Source organism: Limulus polyphemus, unplaced genomic scaffold (assembly GCF_000517525.1).
Source record: "Limulus polyphemus unplaced genomic scaffold, Limulus_polyphemus-2.1.2 Scaffold55, whole genome shotgun sequence".
Classification (NCBI taxonomy): domain Eukaryota; kingdom Metazoa; phylum Arthropoda; class Merostomata; order Xiphosura; family Limulidae; genus Limulus; species Limulus polyphemus.
The window spans coordinates 1,367,007-1,381,814 of NW_013665665.1; the positions used below are offsets into that span (position 1 = coordinate 1,367,007).

General features: G+C 30.1%; 1 protein-coding gene across 2 annotated transcripts in view; it reads left to right on the top strand.

Moving 5' to 3' along the window:
* The first annotated feature begins 1,698 nt into the window (after nt 1–1,698).
* Nucleotides 1,699–14,808, top strand: part of LOC106463767 (MOB kinase activator 1B) — a 23,237-nt gene continuing 10,127 nt past the window's right edge. The window contains exons 1-4 of one of the 2 annotated variants that reach the window (XM_022391720.1): nt 1,699–2,058; nt 5,787–5,953; nt 8,783–9,010; nt 14,637–14,803. In XM_022391720.1, the coding sequence (XP_022247428.1) occupies nt 2,045–2,058; nt 5,787–5,953; nt 8,783–9,010; nt 14,637–14,803 (576 nt within the window). In that variant the 5' untranslated portion in view covers nt 1,699–2,044. Of the gene's footprint in view, nt 2,059–2,172; nt 2,178–5,786; nt 5,954–8,782; nt 9,011–9,503; nt 9,526–14,636; nt 14,804–14,808 lie in introns of those variants that run through there. The other variant, XM_022391715.1, reaches the window with a different exon arrangement.

Sequence of the window (14,808 nt, forward strand, 5' to 3'; positions counted from 1 at the left end):
CTTGCTGGATATAGGGTAGGCTGGTATATAAAAGAGGGGAATGTAATGTGTGGGTAGACAGTGAGTAATTGAACTGCAGTCAGAGAGCACGAGAGACGTTACAGCGTTTGTTTAGCGCGATTGTTGAAGTTGAGTGTATCGGTAAAGTTATATTCGGAAAGAATAAACCAGTTTTTATTAAGAAAGAACTTGTGTCGCTTAAGTTTCGTCGGAACGAATTTACGGAAAATCAATTAACAAACGGAGACGTAACAATATGTTTTATTCTGTCGGTGGTTATATTGTCTACCTCATTGATGTTTTTCAATACTGCTTAAATTTTGTCTGTACAAAATTTCTGTACTTAATCAATCTTGTTTTCAATCAGATTTATTATTTGTTTTAATTCTTTTTTTTAATAACAGGTCTATTTCTATTCATTCTTCTAGCTCTTACATCTCCGTCTCTTACCCCTTGATCGTCTATCAGTTTCCTATAAATTTCTTCTTGGTCATCTTTTAATTTTCTGTCTCGTTCTTCTTGGACCTCTTTTAATAATTTCATCATTTCCAGTAATGCTTCAATCTCACTTCTGGATCTAGTTGCCAAGTAACTTGTTGAAATTGAGCCAAGTTATATTTTGCTTTCACAAAAAAAAATAAAGAAAATATAAAAAATAAACCACTTCTGATTCTGGTGTTATAATGTGGTTCTTTCGTTGGACGTTTTAAAAAAAATAATTGGTAAAAAAAAAGATAATAATAATTTGAAGTCCAATCCACGTAATGGTAACAAATTAGTTTATTTCCTCTTTTCTCTGCTGGCTTACTATATGACTGACCCACTAATGTTTATATCTGATGTTTCACTTCCAAATATGCGTCGAAATTACTAAGTTTTCTTGGCGACATCTTGAACATTCTAGGCCTACTCTTCTGTCCCCCACCCCCAGTGGCACAGCGGTATGTCTGCTAGAAACCGGGTTTCGATACCCGTGGTGGACGGAGCACAGATAGTCCATTGTGTAGCTTTGTGCTTAACTTCAAACAAACCTACTCTTCTAAACTTTTCGATCTAACGTCATATGCCCTCTAGCTAGCATGTACGACAGTATAACGTAATTATAATTTGTATGAATGTTTTTTATTTAATCTTCAATCTTTTAAATTAATTCAATGAATTTTATTTGAAGAAACTTAGCATGTCACAACTACTTTTTCCTTCTAATTAATTTTGTTACAGGTTGAAACTTGAGTTCCTTTCGGTATTACAGTTTGTACTGCTAGTCAAACGTATCTTTTACATTTTGTAAAATAATTTATTTATTACAACATTTTAGAATATTCGTGCGTACATTTCTGAATTAAAATTGTGCTTATTACAAATCTGATTCCATTTAATAGGTATATGCTATTATGTAGATAATTATGATTTATACCTGTGTTTATAATCAAATTCATTTTGTTTTTACACTGGTTTAATAATTTTATTTAAATAAAACATAACATTTTATAACAACTATTTTTTTATATTAAGTTTATAAAAGATTAAAACTGAGTTCCTATCGGTATTTCAGTTTGTACAACTATAGGTTAAACGTATTTAAAAATATTTTAAATTGGTACCACTACAAAGTTTTTTGAGTAGTAGGTAAGTACAGTAACTAGGTGTTTATTTATTGACACTTACACAGGGGAGGAGTTTAGCACTGATCAAATCACAGGATCTCCTTTTCACAGTTGTGGAGTCCTATTGCGGCACGTTTGACAGTGTGCAGTCCAAGTAACGTTTAATCGCGAAATATGTAGTTCGTTTACATTTTTCGAGCGCAAGCCTACAGAAGCATCCGTAAAGATTGAGACATTTTGTCGTTTACGTCAGCGAGTGTTGTATTTTTGTTGCAAAATGGTTTTAATAATAAATGTAGGAGAGAGCTTTACAATGTAACTGCACTTTTCTGAGACTGTAATCAAATAGGCTTAGTTAACTTTCTGGTTAATCCAGTGTTCGTAATCTTTTTTGAACGTAATTTCAAATTCAAGTACAATTTGTCTTTTGAGTGAAAATGAGCTTTCTTTTGTAAGTTTTCTCATATTTTTATAGTGCTAATTTTATACATAATTTAGGTCAACTGGTTTGTCAGATTATTTCAAATCATAGCAAACTAAGTAATATTATTACTAATAGTAATACTATTAGTATTACTATTAACATGCTTAAAAAGTAATATTCAAATTAGGATTTTTAAATGGCATTGTTAGTGTTAGAACTAGAAGAGTTTAGAAAATAAAAGGTAGATTAACTGCCAGTGTCTTACGAGAATTGAATTTATAGTTACCTATAAAAAAACAAGCAACCAAAGTACAAAATCCAACTTCAAGTAATTTGGCTTCATCAAGTTCGTGGCTGTATATTTTTTTATTTTTGATATGTCATTCTGATATGGGCCAGGCTTTTTTAAGTGCCCATTTCTCAACTGGAAAATGTTGAAAAAAAAACCTTTTCTTATAAGTATGATTTAAACAGTTCTTGAAAATATAACCTCTGAAGAACTTTGTGCCAAAAATCTAGCACTCGGGCTACATAGGTCATATTTTTCAACCTTGATTAAGAGGACTACTGTTTTTTATATGTGTTCTCCTTTACTAGATTATATTGTACCATGCCCCCAATTATCTGTTTTTATAAATAGACCCCTAATTATTGCTCACAGATTTAGCTTTGTAATTTATCAGTTATTTAAACCTAAAACTACCACCACTCACACCATTTGAATGTTGGTACTCCCATTTTCAAGGACTTTTCTTTCAGGAAAATGAGTTAATTTGTGACTAATACATTTCAAATCCACCCTACCCTAATACTCTGCACATGGTGGAAACTAAATATGGTGGGAAAAGCATTATGCACTCTATATATTCCCCTCTGAAGTAAAGGAGTTCACGCAATTTCATGTTCAGTGATTTTTATTGAAGAATGCAATTTACTCTTACCCTTTCAGTTATTGATAACAATAAATGTCTTGACTGTTATGTATAACGATATAATGAAATGACATTATTTGAGTATCTACATTATATCACATAAAGGAGATCACTTGTTTAAAAAAAACTAATTTTATTACAAGTTCCAAATGGACATACCCAAAATATCTCTTGATATCCTGTGTTTGGTGCATGATCAAATGAAATTATATAATTCCCAGATTGATTTTAGACTGTAATCTTTTTATTTACTTAAAAATTTGTAATTACTGTCTTGAAATTAAACAACCGTAAAGGAAACGCATGATTATGGTGACATTTTATTTTGGATATTTTTATATGTGAAAAAGTAATAGGACAATCAGCTAATAACAAATTTTCAAAACATAAATGTTTACTAATTAATTGCAATAAATGCTCGAGTGATACTTACAATTTTTGTGTTTGTGTTATTGCTTTGAAAATAAATTTGTCTGCTGTTGACATGCTACTTTTAACACCTCACCATTGTTTGTTTCCTTGGTTTGCTGGAAAAACTTAACACAAACTCAACATATTATATATGTCTGAAAAGCTCTGTTCATCATCTTTCATTTAGAAATTATTATACATTTGTGTAAGGCATGTACTCTGAGAAATTTCCCCCAGAACACTGGCGACATTAAATTGGACACTTAAGAAAGCCTGGCCATACAGTGATTTTCAAATTTATTTTTATTTTTTGTATTTATATTGAACATGATAGAATATAATCATATATGTATACTATGATGCTGGTTTCCTAGCATGACAGTGGTAAGCCTATGGATTTACAATGCTAAAATCAGGGGTTTGATTCCCCTCGGTAGACATAACAGATAGCCAGATTTGGCTTTGCTATAAAATAACACACACACACACACACTATGCTGCTGATTCATTTCTGTAATTTCTCAACCTTTCCATGGACCACAGATTAAGAACAACTGTTTGAATACATTCTTATATTTCTATTATTTGCTACTACCATCTGTTAACCGTTGACTTTAAGGAAATGACTTTTATAAATGCAGACTTTTTCACAATTACAAGCACTTGCCATACTAGAACTAGGAAGTTTGAAGCAAATCCAAGAACTTTTGTGTGCTAAGTGCATATCGTAACTACTACACAATATGTAGGATAAAGCCATAATATAGGGATAAATCACAAATGAAACAGAAATTTAGTCATATGCTAATTTATTATGTCACCTTTTTGTTGGAAAGACTTACAAAATATGTAACTATTTTTTTTGAATCATAAGAGAGAAAAAAGGAATAAGTTTTAATTCATAGTTTTGTGCTCTCAGATTATATGAAACTGAATATATTTTATTTCTAAGATATAACAGTAGACTATCTGACCTATCTCAGTTCTTTACTACCATTCCACCCCAAACCATCTATAGAAACTTTTTTTTTCTCGTATCCAATCCTTATCTTTAGAAACACTTCCAATCTCCTTTAAACTCCTTCATTGTTTCATTTTCTATCACACCTAAAGAAAAAGTATAGTAATAGTCTAATGCCCTTCACAGATGAATTAGTGAATTTATTAAGTTATGCATGGTTTTGTAGTTTGTTACTTTAAGCTTTGTGTTAATGAATATATAAATTATGGACATCAAGGAGCCTTCTTGGCCAGTGCTTCTAAATGATATTTCACAAATGCTTTTTTACAGATCCCCCCCCCCGCTCAAAAAATGACATGATGGCTGCTGTTTTTCCATGTTAGAGGAAAGATTTAGAAGGAATGAGAACAATACAATATTATCACATATATTGGAAATATTCTTGTGTCACAATACAATAACTATTACCTCTGTTGCTATGCGTACATAAAATGCTTTTTTTAGCCTTTCGACTACCCTCAATTGACCCAGTGATCTGACATGCATGAACTGTATTTGTGTCTTTGGTATCATATGGTTCATTATAAGCATTGAAATTAACTAAAGAACGTGTAACACTACTTTGATAATAGAATTTTTCTCCTGCCATGGTTATTGACACTGCTTTATGCAATTATTTTTAATATGTAGCATAAATGTGTTGATATTACTGCATAATAAGTAGGCATGGATTTGTGTGTTTTGTATGAGATATATGAGGCAAGAAAGTGTGAAACAACACTGAAATGTCTTTCAATGAGGTGTGAGAGTTGAGGTGTTTTTAAAGACCTTTATTAGAAAACTTTGCTTAAGCATGAAATGGAAAGAAAATTATTAAAGCCATACATTAGCTTAAAATTAAAGTTTTTGTAGTTCATTTTTCTGCTGTAAAATTTTTCATATTGTGAAATACATAAATTTAATTTTACTGGATAACAGGTTAAGGAGATTTTTATTTTATAATATGTGGCTTATTACATAAAATGTCAACTTACATTAATAAATTATGGATATTTGTAATTTATATGACAATACTTTACAAAATTCATCTTAAATTTACATAATTAAAAGCATGCTTCTATCCTAATAATACAAATATACTTTAACACTTGTATATTTTCTATGAGAAATAGTAATTTATCAGAATGCTAATTGGAATGCTCAACACAATCATGAAATTATATTAAAATTAAGGAAACTCAGTTTAAGTATGATTAATTTTAGAGCAATTCATATAATTATATATGTACGCTTTGGTTAAATCATGTTTGAAACTTTTTTCAGCATATCTATGAATTAAAAGTGTTTTGTACAAATACTCCTGAAGTGAAAAGCAAAATTATGAACTTATGAATTAATAATAGAAGCAAGTTTGAAATGAATAACTTGGTAGTTTCTAAACTTATTTTCAGTGGAGGTCGTTCCTCTAAAACATTTAAACCAAAGAAGAACATTCCAGAGGGCACTCATCAGTATGACTTGATGAAACATGCAGCAGCCACACTGGGGAGTGGAAATCTACGTCTTGCTGTATTGTTACCAGACGGTGAAGATTTGAATGAATGGGTTGCTGTCAATAGTAAGTACATGCATACATGATTGAGAGTGAGTTTTTAAATGTAAGTACGAGTCCACTGAGCTGAAGGGCTAATTTTTTTAAAATTCCAGAGCCTTGTTTAAGCTTGTGCATATGGGTAGAATCAGTTTCACTGACCTTGTAACTACCATGTAACCATGAAACTATACTCGTATAACTGAAAGTGTTTCTTCATGAAATTTGGCAAGCTTTTGGTAAACATTACAAGTCTGTTGTACATAAAAAAAAAACATATTTTTATTGGAATATACTTATTAAAGACTTGTCTATGAATTTATGTAGCATTTACAGAGTCAGAGTGAATGGTGATTTTCATGCAAAGAATAAAAATACTTCTTTTCCTCTTACAGTTTCATATTTCATTTGCATAACCATTAGTACCTCCTAAATATCCTCAGACCCTTAACAGTTTCCCATTTACTTTAATTGAATTTTATTGAACTGTGTCTAACTAGTGTAACAAAGCAATAAATTATGTGACAAGAGTTTAGAACAAGTTAGGATGAACAAGCTATTGACTCGCATCATGCAAGGATAACCTGGGTGTGTTTCTTGAGAAGAAATATTTTTGATTAATTTTGTCATTAAAAATTTTTTATTTGACCTAATAAATCTTTAATTTTTATATTTTAATTACTTTTGTTAAAAAATATATAACACTGAAAAAAATATACTAAAGACACTAGAAATTTAGCATTTATTTTAGCCTTAAGGCCCTTTACACTTGGATGCATGGTTTAGTAAGCCTATTATTTTCCACTATGTTAGTTGTTCATAAATAATTCATGTAACTTTCAAGAGTATGCATTTGAGAACCCAAAAACATGTTAGACACTAGAATAAAATATTCCAAAACTAATAAAATCTAACTTTTTAATTAACCTATATATAGGGTTTAAATAATTTCCTTACCTCTTTGAGCAACAGGTCAAGATCTCACAGTAAAATGTTAGTTTTACCACTAAAATAAAATGAAAACAATCATCTGTTTTATGTAGCTTAGAAATAGCTCTTTTTTTGGTTATAAACATGTTCAATAGCAATTTCAGAGAGAATTACAGATATTTTCTAAAAGACAGAGAGTATGGGAGGGGTGTGTCAATGTGGGCTGAACAAATGTAGTGATTTCTTAGTAAAGCAAGAAGACAAGAGGTTGAAATTTTATATTCTCGCTTGTCAACATTTACAATATTTGTTTCTAATTTGTAGAACAGTCTGAAGCTCTCAGATCATCCCTTTGTTGTGTGATTCATAAGTAAGGATTGGGAATTTATTTAGATATTCCCTTTTGAAAATAAGAAATTAAAACTTGAATAATATAGAAATGTTAAACTTAAACTACATTTTGATTCCAAGTTTAGTAAATGTACGTTAATGATAAAATAGTTTAATTATATTTTGAATGTATCTGTTAAAAGGTCATAAAATGTGCACTTTGACCCTCTCATATGCACAGGGTTAAAATATGTGCAGTTATATATTTAATTACTCTTGAATCACAATTGTTTTTTGTTTTGTTTTCTGTTCTATTAAAGATCATATTTAATTTCAACAATGCCTCCACCTATGCACTACTGATGCTGTTATCACCTCTAGGCTACATGATATCAAATATATTAGTTAATGTTGAATGCTTAGAATAAACCATTATCTCTGTATTGTAATTCTGATGTTCCCTTCTTAGTGCTAAGTTGTTTTGTCATATTAGTTAAATCATTGGTATTGTTTTATGCATCTCGATTCTGATAAAATGACACCTTTTTCTACTGTAAGAATTAATTACTTTTACTTCTGATGAGAGGTACTTTGCAATGCTTTGATTTTATATTTTTCAGCAATTCTTTTAAGAGATCTAGTAGTGGGAATTAATTATTTTGAACAGATATGTTTCAAACAGCCACAAGTTATAAATACCACTTCTATCAAGCATGCATTTAAGCTTTTTTTATAGCTATGTCTATTCACCAGCTTCATCCTCCAGTGTTACTATACGAGATATGTGTAACAGCCCTTGATTCATATTTATGTCATTCAGCTCTATATCCTGATTATTTAGTATTCATGAAAAATAGTAAGGAAATTTTGTAGACTATCAGATTCATAACCTTTGTCTACTTAGGGGTCACTTTTATTCTAAGGATTCATAAAAAACTTTTTATAATCAATTAATTTGCAAATTTATTTTGTAATAAAAAAAAGTTGAATGACTATCTCTTAAGAGTGTTTTCCTCTTATTACACATTTTGAATCTTATAATGAAATGTTATTATGAAGCACAGAATCCATGTTTGTAATAAAAGTTAGCTGTAGTAGTTACATTTTTCGAACATATAACTACTTTCTTGAATGTTATCAATTTAAAAGTCACGCAATGGAAAATCAGTATAAATGTTTCTTGGGCTGCACCAGTATGTCAGTAGGCTATTGACATGGGATCAATATAAGGAAAAATTACATTTTCAACTGTTGGCCATTTTCGTTGATGTAGCTGATAAGGCACACCAGTATTTTTGCCTTGTTGCATAAACAATTGAGGTAAGAATGTTAAATTGTGTGGAAATCAGCTCAGTTGATCTCATTTGATTGATAGAATACCTGATTGGGTACTGCTTGCAGCAGGTGTATATATGTTTTCTAATTAAACGGTATAATGTTGAAATGTATGCTCAATTTTATACATTCTTATTTGAAAATCCTTTATTACAAAAAAGTAACTAAGTAGTTAGTTTCATTATTAAAAATAGAATTATATAATTCAAAGTAAGTATTTTATACATATAGAAAACATTATGAGATTTTTATCCATTATAGCTGTGGATTTTTTCAACCAGATCAACATGTTATATGGCACAATTACTGAGTTTTGTACAGAAGAAAGCTGTTCAGTTATGTCTGCTGGGCCCAAATATGAATACCATTGGGCTGATGGGCAAACAGTTAAGAAACCTATCAAGTGTTCTGCACCAAAATATATTGATTACCTCATGACTTGGGTCCAGGACCAATTGGATGATGAGGCTCTTTTTCCTTCCAAAATTGGTGAGCCTATTGATTATAGGAGAAATACCTTTAAGTTATTTAACTATGAAAAAATAAATAGATTTATTTGATATACATTTTTAACTAACATTGATGTTAGGCAGCTAGAGTAGTTTTTTATTTCCTTTTTGAACTCATTTATGAGACGTATAACTGACAAGTACTTAGTTTTTCTGGTTGAGAGAGAGAGAGTAAAAACCACAGTATCTTTTGTATTGTTAAACATAATAATTTTAAATCTTGTATATTAAGATTTATTCCTAATTAAAAGTGGTAAGCCAAATCCTTTCATGTAGCATGGCTTTTGCAAAATAGCTTACTGCAAGAACATAAAACAATTTCTAAAGCAAAAAAAAGGAAGGTAATTAAATTTAATAAGTTGGAGATAAGTGATAATCTCAGTAAGTCTTGTATACTTAATTAATATTGATTATTGCTGTATCATCAGGAATGTGCAATTTTTGAAAAAACAATTTATCCAAAGGAAAAAAAGCTGGAAAAATGTACTTGTTCTTTTTATAAATCTACTTTTCCCCCATACCATCCCATTAAATACCCATACAAATGAAATGTAACTTTTAGGATTTTACTTTTATTAAACAATGAACAAAAGTTAAATTTATTTGCATTCATCCAGTCTGTATTAGAGGTACAAATATAAAAAATAATAACATAGTCAAGACTGAAGATAAACGCACACTCAACTATGCTGAAAAATGTATATTTGTAGAGCACTGGAAATAATATTTCGACTAAAAGATCTTCATTAGAAGACAGTGAACACAATCAGTTAGTGATTAATAATAATTTTTGCTTCATGAATGCAAATAAAGAAAAGATCATCGAGTGCAAACATACTTTCCAAAACTGAGTATGTATGGTTTTTGTAAATCACAAATGGCAAAACAAAAATAATAATATTTTTCTGTTTTATTCATGTTTCACTTAGATTTACATACAGTGTCATCAAATTTTTCTGTTTTTGTGCAAGATTCTTTACTATACTATATATATATAAGGTTGTGTGTAAGACTAGTTGTTTAGATCGTTTACTTTAGAAATTAATTTGGCAGAATGCTGTATACTCCATCTTGATCTTCATCAGCCTTTGTTTTTATTTTTGTTCTTGCTTCCATTTCATTTGTGAAATTTTACATGCTGGAATATATTTAGAAACTGCATTATCAGTGCTTGCCTGTTTCCTTACATTCTTGTTCACTGTATAGATAGGGACATGTAATTTATATATTATTTCTCAAACTATTTAGGTAGAGGATTTACTTGAAAAAGTGAAATGATGAAGTGTTATGGTTCGTATTTACACTTTTATCAGAAGTCATGGTAACATATAATTCTGTGTTATATATGCATTTCTGCACTTGTATTTGTGATTTCTGTTTTTGTTAATCATGATTTAACCTCTTAACTGTGTGTGTGTGTGTGTGGGAGGAGGATATAAGACACAAGTACTTGATATCTATCGTATACATAAACTCAAGCCAAGTTAAACTGCTAGAATGATATCTCATTTTAGGCCAATGTTTTCAAAATGACAAGAAGTTCTTATTGAAATATTTTACAAATGAAGTAACTTTCTGCCATTATTTGAATTTTATAAATCTTTTATTAAAGTAAATTACATTTTAAAAGTATCAAATAGTTAGTTGCTTATGCTGGAGGCTTGTTAAGAGGAAAAATAACTGCATAAATTTGAGCTTTTAGAAGTGACTACCAGCTGTTTGGCAGGAACCAGTTGGAATTATGAGAACTACACCCACCTATACTTGTTATAAACTTTTACTGGTTTTATAACTGAAATTTCACTTTTGCAAAATATTTTCTTGCATTAAAATGAATGTTTTTGAGGTTGATTTTTTTTAAACAATTTATTTTCCAAAAACTACTGAAACTTCAGATATTATTAAGGAAACAAGGGCCACTGCCCTAGTCCAGTACTGTTGTGCAGTATATATTTCATGTATAACACTGCTGTTTTAGTTTTATAATAGCAATGACACAGTAATTTCAAAGTTATATTAAAAAATGATTAAGTTAAAAAAAAATGCTTGTCGGACAGGCAAAGTATAATGGTGAAACTTGTTCCTGGGCACAAATCATCTTGTCTTAGGCATCTAGCAATATGAATCAGCCACCCTTGTTTATCTCTTAGTCTTTTATACTAATGGTGTTGGATTTAAAAATTTTAAAGCTTGTTTCTTATTTACCATTATTGTGTTTAACAAAACTCCAATGGAAGTTTGTTATACAACAAACTTTTGTGTGTTTACTGTAGTTATCTGCTATTTGTGCCAAGGAATTGTCGCAGTCTCTGTGTGGCCACATCACACTATAAATTTTCTTGTTGGGCCTCATTGTAAGAATGATTTTATACTTTGATATTACTTATATGTATGTGCAGTATTCCTGTGCATATAAAACTAATGAGACTAAAATAAGGTAAACTCAAATACTATATATACATTGCAGTTTTAAAATTTTTTACTTCATTATTTGTTGTCTTTCAAATTTTGTAGTGCATACTGGAGGGATTTCATTAAAATGTTAGAATAAAACAATCTTTACACTCCAGATAATTAAAATAACTTTTTATTTTAAACAACATTTTGCCTTTGTGGGTTCTTTGGGGGTAATACATAAAATTCTTCAGGGCTAGTACATAAAACTGTTTGATATTACAAGATTCGTTAAATTATAAAACTGCCTGTGATGTTCTATTTCTCGAGTCTGGCTAAACGGTCCTCTAACAGTGTATAGAATATTATTATTTTTTCACTATAGTTATAATATTATAGTATAGTTATGATACTAACTGTAGCTGTACTAACATATGACATATGTTACTTATATGCAATATAAAAATTGAGAATCATAAAATGTTTTATGATTAGCTACAAAAACACTTAGACAGAAAATAGAAGCTGCTAATAAACAAAAATTTCAAGTTGAGAGGATATGAAATTTACTAGCAGTACTGAAAACATATTGTAAGATTGTGTGATACACCAGAATATACAAGTGTTAAACTATAGTAATGATGTTAAATATACTAGTATAGTGTGTTGTTTTTTGAATGGCAGTTTAGTTACATGTCCCATTCATTGTATTTGTTCATTTTTGGATTATTTTTGTTGATGAATGTATCTTCCATACACTTTCTCTCTTTAAAATCTTTGTTTTTTTGTAAGATAGAAATTTTAAATGGGTTTTGATTTTCTAGGTTTGGGGGTTACGTGTTTGTATAGAAAGTGTTCTGCTGAGGTGGTTTTGTGTTGGTCATACATATATAATGCACTGATGTGTTCTGAGAAATGCATGTGCAAAAGTTTTCCAGCTTCTCCTATATATGCATCTCCACATATAATACATATGATTGGATAGATTACATTTTTGATGTGGCACATTCGTCCTGCCCTGTTTTTTATTTGTAAGATTGAATATGTCAGATCATCACAAAATAAAACAATATTTAGCCAGGTACAACCTTGAATGTGCTTTATTTTAAAGGTAAACCTATTTTATACTTACATTAAAGTCTAAACAATTACTGAAACTACCATTACTAATCAGATCTTATTTTGAAATATTTAATGTTAATGATTTATTTTTATCTTTCATATTATTATTAACATTGAGAAGATTTTCAATATATAACTGCTTTACAGGGAGGTGCTCTCAATGTATGATAACAGTACAAAGATGACTGTCTCAGTTGTACACCCCCTTCTTTCACCATTGATGGTGTTCTGTGTAATAGATCTAATTGTGGACTGTTCCTGTGGGGTGCAGTTTTCGCTGCAGGAGGTTTTAGTGCAATACATTGAAATTAATATTGTCCCATTCCTATCTACATGCTTTCCAAATTGCATAAGAGATGCATCTGGTAATTTAAGTGTTCCTTCTGCATACGGTTTAGCACAAATTCCAGTTTGTACTTGTATCTTGTAAAAAAAACCTGTCATGTTGACTTGGACATGTGACTGGATGCTTTGTGTTGATGGAATTACACAAAGCTGTCAGCTAGTCTGCACAAAGGTGATGTTTTTCATAGTATAGTGGTGTTAGCCAAGTAGTATGCACATTTCACCTGTTGCATTTTTCCTGACTATTGAAATGTTTAGATTACCATCATAATTGTAACATGCAGCCACCATAAATCCCTCTGGAAAAAATGTTCAACATCTGTGTAACATTTTTTTAATATTTTATCACTGGCAGGTGATGAGACTTTGTCAGACACTTAAATAGGCATATGCTTTTGACAGTTCATCCATTCAGCTATGTCATTTAGAAAAAGGCTCTGAGTTAATGTGGCCCTTGTGTCCTTTTCAAGATTGAAATCCATATTAATTATCTTGCTTACAATTCCTGGGGAAGTTCCAACTGTAGTCACAATAGACATGTGTTCTTGGGCTACATCCAGAGACAACCTGTTTAAGTTTTTTCACTACCTTCAATGTGTGTGTGTGGTAACTGGTGTAGGAGTAGTCAGTTTTTTGGTTTTTCCTTCTGAAATCATACCTTCCCTTGCCTTATCAATACTATTCAATGATACAGATTTCTCTTTCTTCAAAACATTTTAATTTTATAATTGCAGAATATGACAACTTTGTGTCAGATAGCCCTGTAATTGGTCAGTTTTAGGTGCCATCTGCACTTACAAATTACTCCACTTCAACTGAACTATAAAAAGAGATCAGAGCTTTATACTTTTGTACTCATTTGCCAGAGACTTGTTACCATACATTGTGAGAAACTATCTTCACATATTTCATCTAGTTTTGTGAAAATATTTTATTCATTATTGGCATCTGTGACTCAGAAAGAAGAGAAATATATATATTAATTGCTTTCTAGTTGAGTACTTTGTATTATATTAAAAAAACCTATATGTAGAATTATTCATGGACTTTACATTAAAATACTTTTAGTTGCAAGCTTTTGGTCCTTTTACTGGAGACTTCATTGTGTAATAATGCTCGCAAATAAAAGTACTTTAACATAGAGAAAATATATAATTCTGCATATTAATTTACCTACATTATAAGTCTTAAAAAACAAATATTAAAAACTTCTAATAATTTATGTTCACGTGCAGTTAGAACTATTTCTTTTCAGCTTTGAATTTTTAAAAATGTAGTTATCATATTTATTGTCTCCCATAGAAGACATAGAATTAATGCAGAACATTTTGCTCTTAAAGTTATAAATTCAGAATGTATGATCTTTTTTGAAATGAAGTTTTACAAACTGAATGTTTTGTCATTTTAAATTTTTAATAAATTGATACTGTAATGTAAAGTTATTGTACTCATACTGACACATTTGCATTTGAAGCATATCTCAATATACCTGTACATAAAAGTATAAATTTGTAAAATTTACATGGACAGGCAATTTTTGTTTATTTATTTACTGGACTTATTAAGCTGTGTTTGATGTATTCTTGTAGCACACGCACACACACACATGAATACAAGCTACATTTACATCATAGAATTGTGTTTTAAAAAAATATTAAACATTGTAACATGATACATCATGCATATACCTTCTGTTGTTTTGTGAACATATAAATAGAACAAATTTTTATAAATATTTTTAATAGGTGTTCCATTTCCAAAGAACTTCTTTTCTATTGCAAAGACGATATTGAAACGACTCTTTCGTGTTTATGCCCATATCTACCATCAGCATTTCTCAGAAGTGGTTCAGCTTGGGGAAGAAGCCCACTTAAACACAAGCTTCAAGCATTTCATCTTCTTTGTACAAGAGTTCAG